The 23,892-nt window shown below is 51.2% G+C and overlaps 1 protein-coding gene across 1 annotated transcript; it reads left to right on the top strand.

Moving 5' to 3' along the window:
* Positions 1-3,171: 3,171 nt before the first annotated feature.
* On the top strand, positions 3,172-22,657 carry LAP3 (leucine aminopeptidase 3; the record flags this gene model as incomplete). Its single annotated transcript, XM_084233246.1, has 13 exons — positions 3,172-3,273; positions 4,923-5,038; positions 6,640-6,694; positions 7,157-7,262; positions 8,322-8,481; positions 9,657-9,821; positions 12,109-12,267; positions 13,643-13,767; positions 15,003-15,091; positions 16,106-16,208; positions 21,082-21,161; positions 21,910-22,019; positions 22,468-22,657. The coding sequence occupies 13 exons, from the start codon at positions 3,172-3,174 to the stop codon at positions 22,655-22,657; spliced, it is 1,560 nt and encodes a 519-aa protein (XP_084089372.1).
* Positions 22,658-23,892: the final 1,235 nt, after the last annotated feature.

The following is a 23,892-nucleotide window of genomic DNA, read 5'->3' as shown; positions in this document are numbered from 1 at the left end:
TTGGCCTCCCCTGCCCCCACTAGAATATAAGCTACACAGAAGCAAGGACCTTTGTCTCTTTTCTTCACTGACAGATCCCAAGTGCCTAGGACAGTGCTTGGCACTTAGTTGATGCTCAATAAATATGTTAAGTGAGTGACTGGAAGAATGAAGAAGGGTTCAGAACAGGTCTCCCCAGGATGCCTCTTTGGCATATGGATTATTTTTAACTAAAGGCAATCAACCTGAAGACTCAGAAGAAACTTTTGCCTCTCTATTAAATATAAAGATGAATTTAGATAGGTTTTGTCCAAAATGAGGGGGAAAATACTAATTATTGAGCATCTGCTCTTCCTATTGTCTTCTCCCCTTTGAAGCCCCAGGCCTCTATCCCATTTCTTGGCTCAAGTAAGTATATACATTTTCTTTCACCTACAGTCTTTGGACCTCGTATATCTATGTGGGGTCCCCAAATAAATTTGCTTGACCTCCATTAATCTGTTTCAAGTCATATTAATTATTACTCCAGTCAAAGAACCTAGAAGCATAGAAGGAAAATTTCCCCTTCTCTCCATAGTCTCTCCCGACAATGCAGTTTTCTATTGAAACACAACTTTCCCTACTCTGCTCAGTCTTTCCCCACCCTTGAGTCCTATCTTTATTAACCATACTAAAACACAGCTTTTACTTCCCCTAACTTCGAGAGAAAACATCACTGAGTCCATGTGGATTCCCACATCAATTATAAACTCTCCCAGTCTTTCAAGATCCTCTTTAATCCAGCGTCATTCCCTTTTATAACCACCTTTTATTTTAGCCAGGCCTGATCCCTCTATGCCAAGCCAAGCCAATACCCTCCCATACACGCCACATCCTGGTTTCCTGCTCAGTCATCTATATCCTTATTCCACGGGCTCATTTCAAGCTCTTTTGTCTTTGTCTTTTATCCGAAGGCCACAAATGGGTGCTATCATGTTCTTTAACTATCAATGCTGCATCCATTAGACCTTGATCATGCATTCATTCAAACATTTTATGAACATCTTATAAATGTATCAGCATAGTCTAGACTCTAAATCTACAGCACTAGATTGACATCTAGATGAAGGCCATGGCTCCAAGGATGTGTGGGCAGAAAGGACACTGAGAATACAGGTAATTAGCATGTCAACTGCTTTGGGAACAAAGGGAGGGCACATCACATAGATGAGCAGTGTCAGCAAATGTTTTCTGGAGGACATGACATCACACTAAAGCCTCGGTCAAGCAAAGGGGGCAGGAGGAACCAGAGCACACGCAAATACAACTGTAAGGACATCTATTCTAATCTCCTTACAATCATATTTTGCTGGATATATCTAATAGTAATACCGTACTTGAGGCCAGGTTATGTCTTATTCCCACAGTTTCTAACAGAAAAACACAGAAAGCATTTTCAAAACTTATGTTTTGAATGATGATTGAATTTTACATTCCAAGTACTCAAATATTATTTGGGGGCTGTGAAATTTCTCACTTATCCCTTAGCCATATAAAAATGTAAATGGTGTGGTCCTGGAAACAAAGAGAAAAGTAAATGAGAGTATGTTGGGATGAGAGTTATCACTGTCTGGACAATGAAATGAAGGGAACAGACTCACTGAACAGGGGTAGCGACAAGTATAACGTACACCTCTGCCATGGTTCCCTCTGGAGCTCAGGGGTCCTCCCCTCCACACACAGGTAGGGGAACAGGTTTAGCATTTTTCAGTGTGTAAAAGGCAGCCTGAGCTCCTTGGAAAGCAGTTATAAAATGAAAAGATTTCTGTATTTGAAGGCAATACAGAAGAATTTTAGTGGGTTTTCCAAACTTATGATGCAAATAGTTTTAACTACCTGAAGGAGGAAGGCAAAGTGCATCTACCATGCCCACCTCGCCCGGCCTTCAAGGGAGGACAGCCGTATCTCTGCAGTGTCCACCCTTGCAGTGCAGCAGATTTTCTCCTGTGCCTCCCACCCAAGTGGACGCGTTGCACACACACTTGCATCAGCGCGCCCTGCATGCATCCCCACGCCCCTCCATCCCTCACCCTCCTCCCGCCCCACTAGAATTAGGATCAGACTCTGGTACAACAATACAGATGGTTCTGGTATCCCTCCTTGTGCTCCCCAGGTTCTGAGAGCTGCATGGAACCATAACCATAATCCAAACCAAAAAACAAAATTTTTAAACGCTTTTTTAAAATAAGAAATAATAAAACATTGAGCACTAGTCGTAAATCTCCTGATGGAAGGTACCCCAAAAAGTTCAAAATACGGACAGGAATAAAAATAAGCCAAAAAGAAAAAGAAAAATACCGGATGGTCTCACTCATAGCAGGAATCTAGAGAACTTAAATAAGGGACCAGGAAAATGAATATAAGAAAGTGAAAATCAAAATCAACAGAAAACTATGAACCAGAGACACTTTTTGGGGGGTGGGGGGCGGGAGGGGAAGGATTGGGGTCAGAATGGGGCGTTTGCAATTGTATGGGGGAATATAAAAATAAAAATTAAAAAAAAAATAACTCAGTGACAGCGGCTTCACGCCCCAGTTTGACCTCTACCTTAAGGCCACGTGTCCAGCGACCTTGACCGCCTGGCCCTGGAGACAGGACGCGGTGCCGACGCCCGCAGGTCCTGGAGCCACGCCCCTCCCCGCCCCTCTAACCTGGACTCCGCCCCTTCCCAGCCCTCTCCAATGAGAGCGTCCCTCTGCGCCCGGCACGCCCCGGAGCTCCAACCCAGCGCCCAACCCAGGGCTGCCCACTGCGCTGGCGCCCCGCCCCCAAGCGTCCGCCCCGCCCACCAGGCGCACGCTCGCTCGCCCGCGCCCGAGCACGTCTGCGCGCACGCCGGCCCGTACCAGGAAACCCCGCCCCCGGCGCCTGCCCACCCGGATCCTCGGCACTGGCCCCGCCTACTAGGCGCCTGCCCGTCGCTCCTTAGCCCCGCCCCCGGCGCCGACCCCCGAGCTCCGTGGTGCCGGCCCCGCCTCCCGGGAGCGCGCCCACCGCCCGCTAGCCCCGCCCCGGCGCGCGACCCCGCTAGCCCCGCCCCCGGCGCGCGCGCCCCGCTAGCCCCGCCCCGGCGCGCCCCGCTAGCCCCGCCCCCGGCGCGCCCCCGCAGGCGCCACGTGCTCGCGGGAGGGCGGCGCCGGCCGAGCTGACAAGATGCTCCCGCCGCCTCTTCCGGCCGCCGCGCGAGTCGCCGTCCAGCGTCTGTGCTCGAGGCTTCTCGGGGGACAGGGTCGCGCCGCCGCCGACATGACGAAGGTGGGGTTCGCGGCTCCCCCGGGCCGCCGGGGCCGGGGCGGTCGGGGCGGCGGGTCCCCGCCTCTGCGCGGGGTGGGGGTCGGCCGCGGCGCTCCCGGCCGTGGGGGGCCCGGCCCGGGGGTCCCCGGCAGGCCGCCCCTCCTCGGGCGCCCGCGGGCCGCAGCCGGGGGTCGGGGGCGCGCGAGGTCCCCCCGCTCCCCGGGTCGCGCCTCGGGCTGGGGCGCCCGCGGGAGAGGGGTCCCCCCTCGCCGGCTGCGGGGCGCGCGGGTCCCGGGGCGGAGCCGGGGGTTCCCGAGAAGTCGGAGTCTCCGGAGGCTTCGCGCAGCCCCGCGGGGCGCTGAGGAGGTTCTGCGCCCCTCGAGCGGCCGGGCACGGCGGGGGTCACCGGGGGGCCAGAGGCGGCCGGCCGGGCTGGGAACGTTCCAGAAGGGCGGGCCCCCGGCGAGGCGGCCGGCCCCGGCGCGCCCCGCTGCGCCCCTCGGGGGGGTCGGGGCACCAGCCCCGCCCGGGCCCCCTGCAGCCGCGCGGGGAGCCGGGGCGTCGTGGGGCCGGGCCCCCCGGGAAGCCGCTCGGCGCCGGGGCGGCCGCATCCGGCTGCTCCCGGGTTTCACTTTCCTTCTCCAGGGGAGAGAGTCGCCCCGAGGCAGAGAGCGCCCCTGAAGTCTAAGGGCCGGGCCCGGGCCCGCGGCGATCCCGGGGTCCGTGCTGACCCCGGGCGCGGGGACCCCGCCCCCGCGCGGCTGCGCCTCTGCTCCCCGGCGGCCGCGGGGCAGACGCCTCATTCTCACTGCAGGGGCCACCCTGGCCCCCCTGGGCTGGCAGCCTGGGATCCCCGAGATTTGCAGCGGGCAGGCTGGGCAGGGACGACTAACTCCGCGCCCCGAGGCGCTGCGGCTGGACCTGGCCCTGCAGGCCGCCAAGACAGGTGGACCCAGCAAGGCCGCGCCTGTGGGAATCCTCGGGGAATCCAAGGGTTGGAAGGGCACCCCAGACCCAGAGAAGCCTTTTAGATGCCTTCTGAGCCAGAATGAGCCGTCGCGGGATGTGGCAAGACAAAGGGGCCTCGACTAGGGGGAGTGAGTTGGGGGGCTGCTGTCTAGGAAGTACATGGGGGAAACTCACAGATAGAGGCTGTGTCGGTAGCTTTGTCCAGGTTCACATCAGCGCCGACTCCAGCCTCTGGTGAGAAGCGCATCTTCCTCCTGGGACATTTCATGTCCCGCCGTGGGGTAGAGGGAGGTCCTGCATCTCCTGTTCCCCTTTGGCTGAAGCTCCAGGCAATGAATATGTTTTGGAGCGGCATGCTCTGAACCCGTTCCAGCTCTACCCTGGTTACCGGTGGATTTGTTTCCTTAAACAAGACAGCTTTCTGCTCTTCTTTATTTGAAAGTGAAGGACGCCCTTTCTTGGGAGGGAGGTGAGCGGCCAGCGCAGGCAGCGATGCAGACTTGCTTCCGCAGGAGTCCGAAACTGCAGGCTGGGGGCGAGCGTCCTGACCGCCCAGCACCTGCTCCCTTTCTGACTGGTTCTTCTATCTTTGGGGGGACCTGGGGGGGCAGGGTTTAAATGGAATTGTTTGATCCTTCTGGAATTTGGGGACCCCTGAAGGACCTAGTCTAATTATAGTCACCATTTCCACTTGTTCTCAGGGCCTTGTTTTAGGAATCTACAGCAAAGAAAAAGAAGATGCTGCGCCACAGTTTACAAGCGCAGGAGAGAATTTTGATAAATTGGTGTCTGGGAAGCTGAGGCAGGTTTTGAACATGTAAGTATTCACCTGTGGGTTCCAGCTTTTTCAAATGCCCTGAAAGAGAATGTTTTTCTCTGCTTTATTGTTGGTAGATAAAAATGTATGAAGTGCCGGGGCCAGGACCTTCTCAATGGAAGTGAAAGTATGCGTGTGGAATGCCCTTTGGTCCCCTGTGTTTCTGTGTGGGTGGGGCTCCAGTTCCGAGAAGTCCGGCCATTTCAACCAAATCTCATTTTGTGAGAGACTGAACCAGAGGGATCTGGAAAATACCAGATTTCTCCAGCCCATCTTCCAGTTCAAGTTCCTTTCTCCCCATACTCAGCCTACCCTCTTGCCTTCCCACCAGCTTCTCTACCTCCTGAAACTCCAGTGGACTCTGGACTAGTTCAGAAAGCTTGGGGGTGCTGCTGCTTCCACTGCCAGCTTCAGGGGGTTCTCATATTTTATAGTTCTTGAGAATCACTCAGGTTCCAATCTAGAAAATCTGTTTGGGGTCTGAGAGCCTCACCATTCATCGATTAGTCAGTCTAGAGAAGGTTGGGGAGCTTTGGAGAGCCCAGAGTTGAACTGCTGGCCTCCTGGGTAACATAAGCTTCTGCAACTACATATTATTTGGATTGTAGCTACCCTATTCAAATCTAATAGAGTCTAATAATGATAGTAATTATGGAATCACTGGATAACAGAATTTGCAGCCCCTCTTATTACCAGTCCTTCACCAGGAAGGAGACAGCCTTCTCGAGTGCCTTAATTAAGTCCTTCAGGCAAAAGCAGCCGTGTTAGAGTACAGAACAGCCTGGCCTTCCTCACGATAACTATCAGCTGCAGCACCGTGGCATCCAGGTCCCAGCTGTCATTGGGGCAGCCCTGTTTGTTTGGCATTTGCTCAGCACCCCATCTGTGGACCAGCCCCCACACTGCAAGCTGAGCACACTGCCCTCAAGTCAGCCCCTTTGGTTGATGTTTTGGAAAGATCTGAGATTGAGGTCAGCCTTCATCCAGTGCTCAGCTGGCCAGTCATTACCATCCATGGTGTCACTTTCCAGTAAATTTGTATTCGATCTACCCTGGAAATTTGTGGAAGAGTTCCTGAGCTAGAATTAGAAGTACCGGCAGCATCTGAAAATCTGTTGTGAGACAGTTCTGCATCTTGGTCAAAACACAAATGCAGCAGGTTCACAGAGGCAGGTAGCCTATATTATAATGATGGTAAGGGGAAGTGAATGTCCCCTCGAGGAAGCGGAGCAAGCCCAATTATGGTTTGTGGGTTTTGGGTTTTTTTTCCCCAGGTGTTTTTTTGTTTTGTTTTGTTTTGTTTTTGATGTGTCATTTTTTTAATTCAGGTAAGGTTGGTGTATAACACTACGCATGATTTAGGGGTATAGGCTGACTTCTTCAGATGTCTGTCACCACACCACCCCCACCATCCTGGTCCCCATAATCCTCCGCTACAGCCCGTTGGCCCACCTCCCCACTTCCTTACTTCCTCCCCTCTTTCCCGCCTCCCCCAACCTCAGGTCTGCATTCAGATTTCTAGGGTTTCTTTGATTTAGTTTTATCTGCTTTTTGTTTCTTTCAAACTTACTGTTAAAAACAACTGTTTCCTCTTGTTTCAGATCTGGACCACCTCTGAAGGCTGGCAAAACCCGGACCTTTTATGGGCTGCATGAGGTATGAGATGAAGATAAGGTTTATTTGGCAAGCCCCTCAGTGAGCCCCTGTGACGTGCCAAGTACTGTGCTGCATAGTCGTGCAGAAAATTCTGGGTCCGGTCATCACTCACTGTATTACCCAATCATTAAGCCACAAGGTTGTTTAAGATTGTAAAGAGGCAAATTGCTGTCAGACACCACTGCATCTCCTGGCTCTACAGGCCTGCTTTGCTGTGCTGCCATCGGTGTGCCCCGTCTTACATGGGAGAGTTGTTTACAGGATTACCCTCACTCTACCTTTGATCACACAAGTTTAAGACTTTGCCAAGATTAGGGCTTCAGAACAAAACAAAACATCACAGTGACTTTTGGCCTGCCTTGAGCTTAGAATACTTGTGTGCCCGAGTGCCCATGTCCACTCCAGCTGGCACTGAATGCTTTAAAAACATCAACTGAGTGATTTTGTGTGTTTATGGAACAGGACTTCCCCAGTGTGGTGGTGGTCGGCCTCGGCAAAAAGGAAGCTGGAGTGGACGACCAGGAAAATTGGCACGAAGGCAAAGAGAACATCCGGGTGGCGGTAGCAGGTGATTGCTCTTTCAAAGTTTAATATGGGTCAGGATTCTTCAGGACCCACTCTTAGGTGACCTCTCGGCCCCTTTCCGTCCTCTCCCGTCACCGCCCACCGCCCGACCGCACAGATATCAGGCACCCCCAGAACAAGCTCCTTGCCCTCCCACCCTCAGCTTGGCCTTACAGGGAGAGGTAAGGAATATGGGTTCTGACCTTTCTTTCACGTGTGTCCGGAGATCTCAGAAGCATTTCTTCACTCTTGCATTACTGACCTTAGAGCTCTGTTCTGCCAGAAAGTTCTGGCAGGTGGATTTTTCTGCCCTTTTGCAATGCAAATCCCGGTGCTGCCCAAATTTTAAATGACATGGAGGGCATCATATTTACAAGTCAGAGAAGGAGGACACAAGGTAGGGGTGCTTGTCTGTCACTAGATACCAGAGTGTGTGCCTGGCCCGCTTTGTCACTGGATGGTTTGAAGGTTGAGGTGATGTCAATTGAGTCCCCTGAGAGCTGAGCAGCTAGAGGCCTTTGCCACAGAGACTGTGGTCAGAGATGCTTTGGAAAACTGCCCAGTCAGTGATAGTGATTAGGAGCAATAATTAGCGTAGTGATCTTTGGCCTGTGGAAAACTTGAATATGCTCATTAAATTTCATGTCGAGTGATTATTTCATAACTTTTATTGGAGAGGTTTTGCTGACCTGGTCTTAATAAAATGCTGTATTAATAATGGACTGTGCTCAGCTCTTTAGAGATAATTTAGGTATAATTTCTTGGTTGATTTTAATCTGGCAAGCACTTGAGGATTGGGAGGCTTCTTCAGGAAATTCTTTGTCTCAGAAGTAACACTGGTAATTGCCACCCCCTACTGGGGCCCACGCTCCTCAGAGCTGAGCCAGTTCCGCCCCTCTACCTGGGAGGTGTGTGCACACCCTTAGTTTACACAGCAGGACATGGAGGCTTAGAAAGGTCAAGTGTCCAGCTGGCCAGGCTGAGATTTGGGCCCCCTTCCCTTAGCAGCCACCCAACCCTCTACCTCTGACTGACTGTGTTTCTGGTGTGTTCGCCCTTACAGCGGGTTGCAGGCAGGTGCAGGACCTGGAGCTCTCGACCGTGGAGGTGGACCCATGTGGCGACGCTCAGGCGGCTGCAGAGGGAGCGGTGCTTGGCCTCTATGAGTATGACGACCTCAAGCAGAAAAAGAAGATGGCCGTGTCAGCCAAGCTCCATGGAAGGTGAGCTCACTAAAGCAAGATTGGGGTGTGGTCCCCTGCATTGGGACCACAGGGCCTTCTGGAGACGAGCAGCTTGCTTTTCTGCATGGGGCCTCGCCACCTGGCTTGTCTGCAACTCCTCCAGCTGTTTGAAGAGCATGATCACTGTCCCCACAAAACCACCTTCTGCTCCTGGCTTCCTTCATGTACTTGCTTCCCCCAAGACTTTCTAGAGACCCCTCCGTGTTTGCTGACGACTAGGAATCCCAACCAAGCTGGATCCCCAAAGAAAGGGTGGGAGGGAGATGGCAGGCAGGACCCCACAGACCTTGTTCTCTGGAACCAGCATCTGCTCAAGGCCAGCGAGGCACCGATGAAGGGTACCGGGCTGGTCCCCGAGTCTAGCTGGGCAAGTTGTCCTTCAGCAAGTTGTGAGCGCCGGCCATAGGCCAGCCCCACCTGGCTGCTGGGAGACAGGTCCCTGCTGTCTGGACACACAGTGTGATACTGGGCATACCCGATGGCCAGCGGCTAGGAAGCTCTGCTACCCGTCCAGCTGGCTCCAGCTCCCCCACTTAGAGGCGGGGCACCCTCAGTGAAGTGATAAAGTCTCTGGTTTTCATCTGTTAGTAGTCATAACCCTGGCTATGTAGGGCTTTCGTGACCCAGAGACAGCCTGGTGGGCTCCTGGTAAACCCTGACTGTCATTTCACGCAGCTCTTGCTGCCCACGTGTGTGCCACTGGCCACATGGGGTGGCGACATTGGCCACAGCCTTCCTCCTGTCAAGCAGCTCCTTGCCCTCGGAAGGCTGAGAGGCAGAGCCCCGACCCAGGCAGAGCCCGGAGGCCCTCCGGCCAACCCAGGGCTGTGTGGCTCATGCGGTGCCAGAGAACCAACGTGCTCTTCCCTGGAAGCCTCTGCCATCTGCAGTAGATCTGTCCGTCCCACCCTTCACTCAGATGAGGCTTCTGAGGGGGGTGCTTGCCCGAGTCTCCTCCCGCCCAGCCTAGTGGGCCGGATTGCTCCTTCTGGGTGCCACTACCCTGGGTCCCATTCACAGAATGCAGCAAAGCCTCCGTGCCCCTGCTTCCCCCAGCAGCCCCCCTTTTATCTTTCACGAGGTAAAAGCCCACCCCACTGCCCAGCATAGTGTCTCGAGACTTGGTCTGACTTTCCCTTGTGCTTTCTCCCCAGTGGGGACCAGGAGGCCTGGCAGAAGGGCGTCCTCTTTGCTTCTGGGCAGAACTTGGCCCGCCAGCTGATGGAGACTCCGGCCAACGAGATGACGCCAACCAAGTTTGCCGCAATTATCGAGAAGAATCTCAAAAGCGCTAGTAGCAAGACAGAGGTGCACGTCAGGTAATTCTGACTGATGGTCTAGCCGCGCAGGTGACACCTGCCAGAGCAGCCCCAGGTTCTAGAATCCAGCTTCCTCATTATTTAGAGGAGCGACCCGAGACCAGAGAGGCGAGGTTGTCCACACGCGACCACACAGGCTCAGTTCAAGGTTCTGTCCATGCGCATCTCCCCTTGCCTTGCGCGGGCATGTTCTGTCACATGCAGCATGCCCATGTGTGCGCGCACACGACTTCTGCAGTACCCATGTCAGTGCAGCTCAGTGATGTCTGTATCTTCACGCCGTCTGGCTCCCATCCCACTGCCTTCGAGAACATTCTGTTACCCTGAGATTCCTGCGCCCCACTCCTTCCCTCTCTCCCCTGCCGTCCACTGAGGAACGTGTGGGTTGTCTCTGCTCATTCTTGCTGCTGTGGGAATCAGGACACAAGTGTGTGTGTGGACACTGTTCTCATCACTCTCGGGTGTGACCTAGGAGTTGGGCTGTTGTCTCAAAGGGTAATTCCCTTTAACTTTTTGAGCAACTGACATGGGTTTTTTGGCAGTTCTTCCTGTCTTCTCTCTCTGACACACGTGAAGAGCACAGCACGCCTAACTGGGCAGGGCATGAGAATTTCCACCTTATGGATTCCTGAGTGGACACCAGCTGGTACCCTAGGCTGCCCAGAGGGGCAGCAAGGCTGTTGAATCTAAAAGCCTGTTCCTCAGGTTCCCCCATGTGGGCATCTCCTATCACCCTAAAAGCAAGGCATGCCAGAGCATTTGGGGGTTATAATTAAATCAACAGAGGCTGGTAGAATCTGGGGGATGATTAGTACGTAGGGAATCTGCAGCAGCGTGTCCTTTCTTTAAAGGTGTCTTGACAAAGACCCTTGCTTGTTTTTTGGGGGGAGGAGACACCTGCGCTACTTTGGGTCACCAACAAATACTGGCTGTGCGGCTGGCTACATGCCTGCGCCTGGAACTGGGCAGAGTGGGATGGTGGCAGAACAGGCAGGGAAGTGCCCCGGAGCAGAGCTGGGGGAGAGTCGGGGCAGAGTGGAGTCCCGCATCTGGAAGTTTGCTGAGTTTAGAGACATGAGAGTGGGTGCAGAGCACAGGCAGTGACGGCTGGGAAAGTGCAGGGCTTGTGTGGGAGCAGAGGGACGTGAGCCTGAGGCCAGCAGGTCAGCCGGGCTGGGTGTCGCCTGTGGGCCGAGGCAGCCGCACCACACCTCTCACGTGGGTGGGCGGCAGGGACACAGACAGGGCTTAGACGAGCGGGGCCTTAAGAAAACAGCAGGTACTGAGGTTGTCATTAAAAACACCCACGCTCCACAACCAGCCTTCTTTTGAAGTGATTTTTTTTTTAAATCGTCATACCTTCCTCTTTATGTCCTTTTCCCTGTGGAGCCGGCGGTCGAGTCTCCATGGCTCAGCCCAGCTGACAGATGTCGCATGTGCCTGGGCGGCAGCGGGGGGCAGGAGACCCTCAGATCTGGTCATTGCTGGGGCATCTGCCAGATTTCTCTCCTGGCCTAGTTACTGTGGGGAGAAATCAATACCAAGCCCCTAAGACCCCCAGCCTAGGAGAACAAGATGCAGCATCTGTTTTCTGTTGGCACTGAGGACCTCACCCATTTGTGCTACCCCCACTGAGCCCATGTTTATTAAGTAATGACTGGTTTTCCCACTTAAGATGTCGCACACGGCAACTGAAATCTGAGAACCAGTACAGCCACACCGAGAAGACAGAATTCCAGTGCTCTAAAAAAGCAAAATCATAGGCTATGTTAGTCCAGCCAGTGGAGTGCTGTTGGCTGACTGGGGGGTGGGGGGGGGTGGGGTGTGTGTGTGCGTGCGTGCGTGCGTGTGTGTGTGTGTGTGTGTGTTAGAAATACCAAAAATATCGCAGGGGATTCCTTGCCTATTACCATCTCAGAGCCTTGCTAGTGTCATCTTGACAACTTTGCAAGCATGTGAATAGGTCAGGGGGCAAATCAGGTAACAATTACTTATTGGCCTATTTCCTGACACTGTATTTTATTCCAGGCACAAATTCTCTTGGTGGTTCTGTAGCTCATCCTTTGATGGAGGTATTACTGATCTCTTTTAATAGAGGAAGGAGGCTCGAAATGAACTGAAGGGTCCAAGGAAACACAGAAAGGAAATAGCGCATAATTGAACCGCTAACATACATTCATATTTTAAAGAGTTTGTATGTAAATACTGTTTACTCACATGTGAGCTGCTTTCTCAGTTATTTTGAAATAAAGTGCATTTGCTTTCTGCCCCATCCTCTGCACGCTAGGCCCAAGTCTTGGATCGAGGAACAGGAGATGGGGTCGTTCCTAAGTGTGGCTAAGGGATCCGAAGAGCCTCCAGTCTTCCTGGAAATTCACTACCGAGGCAGCGCCAACGCCAGTGAGCCGCCCCTGGTGTTTGTTGGGAAGGGGATCACCTTTGACAGGTACCTTGCAGCGCTGCGCTCTGTAGTTGGTGATGCTTTGTGGGCACATGTATTGTCTGGTGTGTAGTTTGCTTCCAAAACTTGGTATTCGGTCAAATCTCGTAGGTTACTTTTAATTGTATTAAGTTGCCACAATACTTCTTGTGCACTGGAGCCTCCACAGGTCATCTGGCATCCGCTAGCTCCCTGAGCGGCTGGGCTGATGACCATGACTCGAGGGTTGAGTACTGTGGTCAGAGCCCCGTAACTGACAGTCAGAAGTCACACGAAGTCTGTCTTTAAAACGTCCTGAAGTCTTTCCACCCTGCACCCTTCATTCTCCTATGTGGATATTAAGGATTCCCCTCGGGAGGACTCTTGTGATCGCCCCTTTGCTTGCTTCAGATGACTTTATTTTGTGAACAGCTGACCTGCCTAGCCCCCATGTGCCTTGTAAAATCACAAGTATCCCTTAGAATTGGAAACTATCTCTGGTTCAACCAAGGTGAAGCTGAGTGGGGAAAATGACAGGTCAGTCTTTCTGGAAGGAGGCATTTGCTCCTGAACTCTAGTTTCAGGGATGCTGATGTATCATGAGACTTTTAAAGGATGACCTGACACAAGAACTAGCTTAGATAAAACAAGTGAGGTCTTTGGTTTTTTTTTTAAACCAAGAGCATCTATAAGTCTTTGTGTGTTATCTTCCTCTTGGGTAAATACCTAGAAGAGACTAAGTTATACAGTAACTGCATATTTAACTTTAATAAGCTACCAGATTTTCCTGAAGGGGTGGCACCGTTTTCTATCCCCACCACCAGCGTGCAAGGCCTCCAGTTGCTCTCCACCATGCCCAGCATTCGCTATTGTCACTCTTTCTAATTGTAACACTCCCACGAGTATATAATGGCATCTCTTCAAGGGTTCATTTGCATTTCTCTAATGGCTGATGTTTAGCATTTTTTAAATGTGTGTGTTCAAGAGATCATCTGTGTAGTCCTGGGAAGAGCAGAAGTGGCCTTGAGATAGATGTGGCGAGTGAATAGAAGGAACGGCTCGTGCACTAGCTCTCTTTGCCTCTGGGGTTACCCCTGGATTTCTTGGGCCAAGAGTGTATTTCTTTCCCTATTCGGAGCCAGTGAATAATCTGTAGTTCTGGGTACCATTGGTCATCCGGTGTTCTTGTGGTGAGTGAGAACTCAGGGAAAAAAACTTATTCCTTGTCTTTTAGGAAGCCTGTGATATCCTCTTTCACAATGTGGAAGTGTTTCACATTCTCCGTTTAGAGATTTGATTTTTCCTAGCCAGGCAGGTGGTGCTCTCATAACCCCTGATGTAGGTAAGAGCAAGGTTCTGGAGATTTGCTGTGATTAACACTGCACCTCGTCCTCTCCCCCAGCGGCGGCATCTCCATCAAGGCTGCTGCGAACATGGACCTCATGAGGGCCGACATGGGAGGAGCTGCCACCATATGCTCGGCCATTGTGTCCGCCGCCAAGTTCAACCTGCCCATTAACGTCATAGGTGAGGGGCAAGGGCGTGTCTTGGGAGCTCCTGGAAGCCATCCCAGTGGTAGAACGGAGACCACAGGCCTGTTTTCCTCTCAGCTAAAAAGACCAAGAAATTGTTTTAAGTCACTTGTCAAGCAGAAGCTGTCCAGCTGACATAGCCCTTTCTTATCTGAACTGACGGAGCTGTGTATTTTGCAATCCAGGGCTGCAACTAGAATTGCCTTATTTCCCTTCTGCCATCAGTGGTTCACAGCCAGGGCAGGTGGCAAGTGTGTGGTTTGCTCCAAGGAAAAGTGCTGAGTCGTCAGGGTGGGGGTGCGCTGGCTCCTTTAGAGACAGCCTCAGAGGGATGTGCTGATGAAATGCCATGACACCCCATAGGGTATGGGATGCAGGGACACTCAGTGCACGCAGCGCTCTGCTCTGTGGAGAACAGGATGTCAGACACAATGCTGGGCAGTTGCCACGTTTGGGGGCTGGGCTGAGGTTAAGTGCTCTTGCCCCCTGTCACGTCCGCTGCTCAGGCAGGTAGACTAGCGGGCAGGTCTGCCTGACACTCCCCCTCACCCCTTTACTCACAGTCATTTTTTTTTTTTTTTTTGTGGGACCCTCGCTGGCGGCTGGGGAACTAACTGGCGCTACAGAGGCCGCGGGCAGCCTCGCAGCCCAGCGCTCACCCGCTGCGCCACCAGGGGAGGCCCTCACAGTCCTTTTTTGCTGAACTATTTGGAAATAAGTTTCAGACTTCATGACCGGTCCCCCCAATACAAATACTTTAGCCCGTTTCCTAAATATCAGGGATAGCCTATTGTAATAAAATTTCCATTATCATTTCCAAGGATGGATACAGTAATCTCCCAAATACCTGGAAGCATGGTCATTTTATGTGTGTGCTCAGGCACACACACACTTACTTCTATTTTTCAAGTCCAGCAGCCAGTCTGGATCCCATATGCATGCGCTTGCCCTGTCTCTGTAGTTTCCTGTAATCTAGAGTCCTGTCCTTCCCTCACCCCTTCCACGCCCCCATAACACTGACAGTTTTGGAGGTCCAGGACTATCATGTGAGGTTCCACGATCTGGATCCATGTCTGAACCTCTGAGGTGCAGCAATAGGTTCAGACCACACTGCTGGGAAGAGGCTACTGGGCAGTGCGTCTGTGACCGTCCACTGCTGGGGGCCACTGCTGGGCTGTCCCGGGTGGTATATTTTGGACCGTTCCTCATGCCTTCATTTCTTTTCCAAAGGTTTGGCCCCTCTTTGTGAAAATATGCCCAGCGGTAAGGCCAACAAGCCTGGGGACGTCGTGAGAGCCAGGAATGGGAAGACCATACAGGTTTGTCCTGGGAGGCACAGCCCTGCTCTCTCCTCAAGGAGCCCCCTCGAATGGGTGCCGGTGGACCCCGTCCCTGGGAGGCGCTGTTTCATTGGAACTTGAATTGCATGCAAAGTCAAGAATTCTTTCTTCATGGGCATTTTAAAAATGCCTTTCCTACCTGATTATTCCGCCTTCCTGTATCCCATGCACTAGTCACCATGAACTTGCAGCCAGCCCTGCAGGGCTTGGTGGAGAAGCAGGAAGAGCTTCTGTGTACACCTGTCTAGGGATCAGGTGGAAAACCCTGTCCTGAGTGTAGGCTCTGCACTCCCGGGGTGACAGTGGCTCTCCACGGAGGCAGGTGCATGCACAGCCCACCGCGGTCGGCCGGGCCACTGCTTGGGTATCAGCTGTAGAGCTGTGAGTGGTCTCGTCTGGAGGTCCAGGCTACCACTTAGCTGTGACTTCCTTAAAGTAGCCTCTTTGGTCTCAGCAACCTTGAAATATTTCCCCTTGTTGGTAAAATGGGACAGACATTTTCTATTTATTTCAGCCCCCAAATCATCAGCATTGGCACCTGCCCTGGTACAGGGATCTTTAAATCTTTTGCTCTGCAGTTTGAACCTATTCCCAGTCCAGTTCAGGTATAACCGTGCGCACGTAGCGTCGCCTTCCACAGCCGGCCCATGACCAGCAGTGTCTGTGTCGGTGGCCTCAGTGTGTGGGAGTCGCCCTTCATGACAGGCAGGAGGCGGGAATCTGAGAGCCTGTTCCCATAGTTCAGGGTGGGGCCGGATAAGTAGGTGTTTGTTACGCGATGTCAAACGCCACACCACTCCTTTTTCGCTTTCATTTAGTTTTGATTTTTTTCCCCAAGTGACACTGGTCTAGACTATGGTGGGTTTCAGGTGGGCAGCAGCATCCTCTGACACCTGCTGAACTGCACTGTGGCTGCCACCCTCCACGGCGCGTGGGTGCTGGTGCCCATACGGCCCTTGCCTCCTGTGACCCTCCCGTCGCTCCTCCCTGCAGGTGGACAACACCGACGCCGAGGGGCGGCTCATCCTGGCCGACGCGCTGTGTTACGCACACACCTTCAACCCGAAGCTCATCATCAACGCCGCCACCCTGACAGGTGGGCACCAGCTCACCCTGCTTCTGTCCGCACAGAGGCGCGGGCGGGCGCGGGGGCACACGAACCCGGGCATTGTTGGCTGGGGTTTGGCTCGCTCCCTGCCATCCGGACGTCTTTCACCTGTGACTGTGCTGCGCTCGTGAGCCGTTTTGAGTATGAGGTTTCTTTGAAGACATTCCAGGCTGTAACTTTTAAAAATGGTAGTAACAAGTGAGTTAGACCTGCCCACCAGAGGCACAGCTAGAAATGCGCAAAGGCGTTGGTTTGCGAGGTTTGCTCTTGGGGGCTGACCTGAGGTGGGTGCGAGTCCCCGGAGCAGTGGCTTTCATGCATCACAACGTGTCTAGTGCCCACTGGGTCTCCTGAGCTTTTCTCTCGCCCTTACTTGAGGTGGGTGGGGGCAGTGGAGCAAGACCCTCAGGGAACTGGCGTCAGCTGCGGGGCCAGTCCGGGGTGACGCCCACAGTGCCGCCTGGCAGCCCGGCAGCCTTGGGCAAGTCCCCTGACCCCCCTGAGCATCAGCGATGTGGGACACGGCTGTTTGCCTCTCACACTTGTGAGGTTGGGGGAGTTTCTGGGAAACCTGCGGCAGGTGAGGGTGGAAGGAAAGGCAGACCCCTGGCTCGGTCAGGTGAGGGGCCACCCGCAGGGCTGCCGGCAGCTCGGCCTTCCTGCACACCCGCTGGGCCTCACCTCCCACCCACAGTGCTCTTTCTCGGGCTCCATTCTCTCTGCCGCTTTTAAAAATGAAAAATCTGATCATTTTTTATCCTCGGGTCTTAATTCCTCCCTGGTTACGTGAGCTTCAGTTGTTGCAGAAATGGGCTCGTGTTTCCTTTTGTGCGTCTGACAATAGATCCCGGGTTCGCTAGCGAAGTCCCATTTCCGAGCTCCGTCTAAGCCGGATCACAGCGCCTCCATCATCTCGTCTCCAGTCGAGTCATCACTGGAAGCTGAGCACAGAGGTGCTGGGGCGGGTGTTTGCGGGGACAATGGAGAGGCAGGTGGTGATCACCCTTCTGTGAATGAGGACTCCCAGCCCCGACCCCCTTTTTCCCCAGGCATGGAGACTGAGCATGTAGGAAGGCGCGCCCACGAAGCTGAGGGTGAGCCTGCCCGCGGCTGGGCCCTCAGGATCAAGGCTGCTGCTCATTCACGGCCCGCGGGAGGGTGGGAGAGAGAAAACCTGCTTGGAAAACTCATCCTGCTGCTTCATAGCACGTGGCTTTGAACAAGGCCTTGGCTGTCTCCTCTGTGAAGGGGGGCAGGCGGGCTGTGTGAGGCAGTGAGAGGAGGCCAGGAGATGTGCCTGGCCTAGCAGACACCGCGTAGGCCTGTCCTACAGGGTCACCAGCTTGTGAGGGGCACGGCCGTTCAGCCACGGGACTGCTTTCCTAGAGGCACGCATGGTTGTGACTTGGGGTGTCACAGTGGGGACAGCAGCACCTTCCCTGGACGTTTCTTCAAGACTGAGCAGGTCTGGTCATGTTGACAGGCCAGCCGCTCGGCATCATGGCTCTGGAAGCCCTTCAGGACAGAGGCGCATGGGTGTCTGCTGCCTGCCGTCCTGTGTGTCCCGCGGTTAGGTGCAGATGGTTTCCTAGACACCGGGTCATCTTTCAAACCAGGGTGCCCGCTGCAGCACATGGACACTTCGTCTGCCACTTCCGTTCTCTTCAGAGAAGATAGAGTCTTGTTTGAGGTTGGTGCTCACGGTTTCTGTGCGACACATAAACACCAAAACAAGACTCTGGTGGGGCCGATGGGACTGTCTGGAAGGCAAGTGATAAGTCAGGAAGAAGCCACTGACTTGGAAAGGGAAGCACGAGGGTCCTGGACGGAGCGGTGACAGGTCCCAGGGCCTGGCATCCAGCAGTGCCCAGTGAGTGCTGGGGCCGGGCCTGCAGAGGTGGCGCCAGTGGCCAGTGCGGAGCAGCAGGGCTCAGGGCCCCGGAGAGCTTGCACAGTGGAGGATTCCACGGCTGTGGGCGCGGGGTCTGAAAAGCGTCGCTGGAGCTGAGTCTGCACAGGTGGCCTCCCTGGAAGGAGGGTGTGAGGGGCGATCCAGTGAGGGGGCAGCAGGGAACAGGAGCGAGACGGGCACTTGGGGCCCTGGCGGGGACTCCCAAGAGTGACAGGGTGGCAGGCGCCAGGTTCCAGCCGACCTTGGCATGTTTCTCTGGGGTTTTGTCTTGAGCCAAATGCAGCAGGAAGCTTCTGAAGAGTAGGGGAAGGTGAGCCCGGGCGATAAGATTGTGTTTGTTCCCTGAAAGGGTCCCGGCCTGGATGTCCTGGAGAAGGGCCAGGAAGGCTGGCAGCAGCGTGGCCGGTGGTTGTCGCGTCTTGTGGGTGTGTCAGGGTGTGGGTGTCAGGCTGCATGGACAAGATCTGCAACTGGCTTCAACATCACCCCTTGGGTATGGGGGTGTCAGTGAAACAGATTTGCCCACCAGTTAGTAACCTTGGCTCTGTAGAGGAGGGTACATGTGCGTTCATTCTGTTACTCTTTGCTTTTGGGTATGTTTGAAATAGTCCACAGTCGAGTGTTTACGACCATTCCGCAGACCAGATGGCGGATGGTGGTGGAAGAAGGGAGCGTAGTTTTCAGAGCTAATCAGAGCACAAATCTGAAGGAACAAATAACCCGTACAGCCCCCCAGGGGTCCAGACGTCACACAGGGATCAGGTCGCCAGTTCGAAATCATCGTTTGTCCTAACCTGTCAACTGTTTACAAGTTCTTCCTGTGAAGTGATAGAAAGGGCCAGTCCTCACTGTGACATCATGTGTGGCGATGAGATTAACTGACATTAACAAAATGAAGTGCCAGCTGTAAGCTTAAATCTGAGGGATGTGCAGAATTTATCCATAAACCTGCGAGAGTGGGGGTTATTCTATGGGGTGCCACCCTGTATGGCTAACTGTAATCTCCTGGATGGAAGGATAGGGAATTGTACACGGACTGTTAAAAGCACAGGCCCCCAGAGAGAGTGCCTGTAGTGCTGCACTAGGTTCTGGGTTTTAACAGGCAGTTCATGCAAAGCCACAGGGAAGGATGCGGGATGAGCTTATGAGCCTTGGGTGGCAGGTCGCAAGTGTCACCTTGTGAAAAGTACGGAATTTCCGTTTGAGTGGTGCCTCCTCCAGTTTTCCATCTGAGTGCCGTAGTACTGTGATACCACTCCGTATCATCGAGATGTTTTTTGAAACTGTAACTTTAAGCAAATGACCTATAATGAAAATAGGCCCTAGAGTAATGTTGCTCAAGGGCCTACTGCATACCTCTAGGAACTGGACATGATCCCTACCCCGGACCTTGCACCTTCAGCTGGGTCAAGCACTCAACAAATGAAACGGCCGGAGCCAGGCCGCACCCAGAGCAGGCCACCCTGCTCCCCCTGAATTGCTGACCCTTGGGAAGGCCTGCTCTAGAGAACCTGGAAATCTGGCTTTTTAACGTGATTTTAAAAGATAGGTTAACTCATTTTAAAAGAGAAATTAGTCAATGGGACACAACTTTGTTGGAGGAGGAAATGAAAATGAAACAAGTAAATATGATTTAACAGACCTTTTAAAACAGATATAATTAACATTTTATTTTTCCAGGTGTAAATACAATGTTCCCATATTTGTATATATTGTGAAATAATATATACATGACCAATAATATACATATATACATACCAATAATATAGACATATGACCAACGGTCAGTAATAATATATGACCTCCTAAGTCTAGGTGACATCCATCCTCACACTGAGCTACAAATTATTCTTTTCTTGTGAGAGATCTGCTAAGATCTACTCTCGTGTAACTATAGAGAGCAGTTACACAGCACAGTATTGCTAAGTAGTCTCATGCTGTCTATGACATCCCACGTCTTACATGGCTTCTGTTATAGCTGGGAGTCTGTACCTTTTGACCCCCCAATTCACCCATTTTGCCCACCTCACAGCCCCCACATCTGGCATCCACCAATCTGTTTTCTCCAAAAGTTTGGTTTGGTTTTTGCGTGTTCATTTTAGGTCCCAACTGTAAGCAAGGTCATATTGTTGTCTGTCTTAGTCTATCTTAATTCACTAGCGTAACATCCTCCAGGTTCATCCATGTTGTCACAAATGGCAAGATCGCCTTTTTATGAGTGAATAGTATTCCTTTGGTGTGTCTGTGTGCATGTGTGCATATATGTCCCATACTTTATCCATTTGTCCATCAGTGAGCATTTAGGTGATTTCTGTGTCCCGGCTATTGTAAACAGTAATCGCCAGGGTGCAGGTGTATTTCTGAGTTAGTGTTTTTGTTTCCTCTGAATATTAATAAATATCCAGAAGCGGAATTGCTGAATCACATGGTAGTTCTATTTTTAATTTTTTGAGGAACCTCCATATTGTTTTCCATGGTGACCACACTAATGTACATTTCCTCCCACAGCATCTCAGGGCTTCTCACGTCCTCACCAAAACTTGTTATTTCTTGAACATGTTTTTTAAAAAAAGGTATCAAAGTCTTGCAGTGTAAACTTTCTGAGATGTGATGAAAAATATCAAAAAATTAGAGAAGCTTCAGTGTACAAATATTAGTAAATTGATGCCTCTCTGTTTTTTCAAAAAGATTAGAAAAATTCTGGAAGGAAATACCAAAAATGAGATTATTAAAAATGAGGTATCTGGTAGTTTCCACTTTCACATTTTGAAACACAGAAATATATTAAATATATACAGTAAAGATTTCCTCAGCCCATCAGTGTTTGAAAATGAGGGAGATGCAGGATCTGGTTAGGGGCTACAGTTTCACCGCAAGCGGCAGAGAACCAGCCCACTCGCCTGCCTGCCGGAAGAGCCTGACCCTTACCTGAGGGATTGTGTCTTGCAGGTGCCATGGACATAGCTTTGGGGTCTGCTGCCACCGGGGTCTTCACCAATTCACCCTGGCTGTGGGAAAAACTCTTTGAGGTAGGAATAATATCTAGGACCCAAATCACAAAGAATTGATGATTACATCATTCTAGCCTTGGAACAGTGAATTTCTTTAACTTCTGTGTTGATGTGATTTTTACGTTGTTGTAGATTTGTCTTTGAATGAAAATGCAGTAAACTCAATTCGGGGTGCTTTGAATTTTCTGAGGCTGAAAGCGGCCGCCTCCAGGCAGACCGATGGTTTAAGGCCCTAAACGTCTTCCCCCGCCCCAAACTGCTCCCCTTCACCTCTGACATCTCACAGTTGGGGAGTGCTCCACCCTCCCGACCCCATGGTCTCCTGCAGGCTGGGCTGCCACGTACCCCATTCCCTCTATCAGAGCACCCACAGCATTCTGATTTTAATTTAAACCTCTTTAAAAAAAGTCAAAGTGATGTGAGCCTGTGCATTAGTTAAGTAACCAGTCTTCAGTGTCCACTTTCAGGTATCCACTTTCAGCCGCAGCTGATTCTCCTGCTGTTTACTCATGTTTCAAAACAGCTGCTTTTGCTGCTCCTTCCTGGTCTTTTCACTTCTGGTGTTACCTTTGACTGGTGTATAAAAACAAAGTCTGTGTGTGGGTGTTTTCCTGTGGACCTAGGCTATCTGTCAAGGTCCCAGATACTACATTGGTGCTCAGCAGAAGTTCCGTAAATGATGGTGAAGGAACCACTGGGTGAATGATTGTGAATTTACTCAAAACTTAGTTCAATCTCAAAACTATCGTACCTATTTCTGCTTTAGGCCAGCGTTGAAACAGGGGACCGCGTCTGGAGGATGCCTCTCTTTGAACATTATACCAGGCAGGTTATAGACTGCCAGCTTGCTGATGTTAATAACATAGGGAAGTATAGGTAAGTGCAGCAGTACATCTTTTTATAATCCTATTTGGTTGCCAAAATGACCATTTTCAATTTTATCCTCTTACAAAAGATTTAACCATTTTCTTTTTGATGTTGTACTTGTGAGCACTGATTTCTAATGAATTTAATTTTAAAGGTATTTCCCAACTGGTTGTCAAGATGTTGTGTGTTTTCAAAATTAAGGTGGTTCTAAGCAAATGGTGAGGAAAAGAAATGGATGATATGACACTTAAGTAACAGAGAAAACTGTGATATTGAACTAACTATGTCTGAAAAGAAATACACTGAGAATGATTTCCAATGTAGCTTCTTAGTAGGCCTCAAAAGCTTGACTTTTGCTCTCGGTCTTTAGAGCCTGCTCTGCAGGAATGGGGGGGATCTTCCTAAGTCAGGCGCACATTTCCCTGCAGCTAAATAATAAGCTTACCTTTCTCTTCAGATCTGCAGGAGCATGTACAGCCGCAGCGTTCCTGAAGGAATTTGTGACTCACCCTAAGTGGGCGCATTTAGACATCGCTGGGGTGATGACCAACAAGGACGAGGTCCCGTATCTGCGGAAAGGCATGACGGGCAGGCCTACCAGGACGCTGGTGGAGTTCCTGATGCGCCTCAGCCAGAACAGTGCTTAGATCGGTTGCTGGAAAATTCCTTCCTTCTGTCTTAAATCGGACAGTTGAACCTCAAAATAGTTTTAAATGGATGAAATCTTTTAAAAGAAACAAAGAAGGGTGATATTTTAAAATGTAGAACAAAATGACATTTTTATTCCTTGATTTTTTTTTTTTCATTTTATGCAGAGATTTATAAAGGTAAAGCTAATATCCTGCTTGGCAAAGCTTTTTAAGATAGTCTATGGGATGACCGATTTTTTAAAAACCACCTAGTCACTTTTCAGAGTATGTTTTTAATTGAAGAACAAAATTGTATTTCATGTTTGTGATGCTAAGAACATGAGAAAAACAAAGTTACTATGTAATTTCAGAAACAATAAATCCAACTTTTCTTGCTCTTTGGTATTTACTTACATATCACTGTAAATCCAGTGACTAGTATAACATGTCTCTTTTGACTGTGTTGTGTGAACTAAGTAATTAAATCAGGGTTCGGTGACACCGGTGTTTTCTCAGTGTTAATAATCACTTTGGGGGTTCCATGATTGAGTAACAGTGCAACTCCTGTGCACTCACCTCTGCCAGAAACTAAGTGCAGTGATTGAAATCTCGTAATATCCAGATGTGCTAAGCATTCCCCACATTACAGGAAAATGAGGTGCAAAGAGGGTTAGTGACACGTCAGCTACATCCCCCACCTAGTAAGTGGGGAGCAGAGCTTGTAACCCAGGCAGTTCACCTCCAAGCCCAGCCTCCTCAGTTACACTAATGTTTTCTTTCCTCCTGTGACTTGATAGGGGATTTATGTGAAATACAGAAGAAACAAGACCGTAAAAGGGATTGGCAGAGGGTAAACACTGCTTGCTTCACCTGGGACTATAATCAACAAAATTCCATTTGTGCAGATTGAGAACAAAGTTCTTATCATTTTACTTTTGTATCAGGAGAGTCAAATTACCCCTGAAGAGGCTTTGTGCCTTTTTTAAGACTTTGAAAATACTTGACAGAAAAAGCTGTTTTTTAGGGTTGTTTTTAATAATTCGACACCCAAAAGGATATGTGTCTAAACTAGCATACAGGGAGGAAATAAATACTGCCATGCATATTCATTTTATTGGGGTTAAAACAAAGCAGCTGGAATAGTGAGTGAAACTGGTTCTCCTGGGTAGTTCAGAAGCTACTTCCTCAGAAAAGAAGGAATCAGGTGGAACTGGCAGCTGGCGAGGAAAATACAAACATTTCGGCTTCTTCCG

This window comes from Talpa europaea (genome assembly GCF_964194135.1).
Source record: "Talpa europaea genome assembly, chromosome: 5".
NCBI lineage: Eukaryota > Metazoa > Chordata > Mammalia > Eulipotyphla > Talpidae > Talpa > Talpa europaea.
The sequence above is the reverse complement of the archived record's forward strand: the minus strand, read 5'-3'. Positions and strand labels throughout refer to the sequence as shown.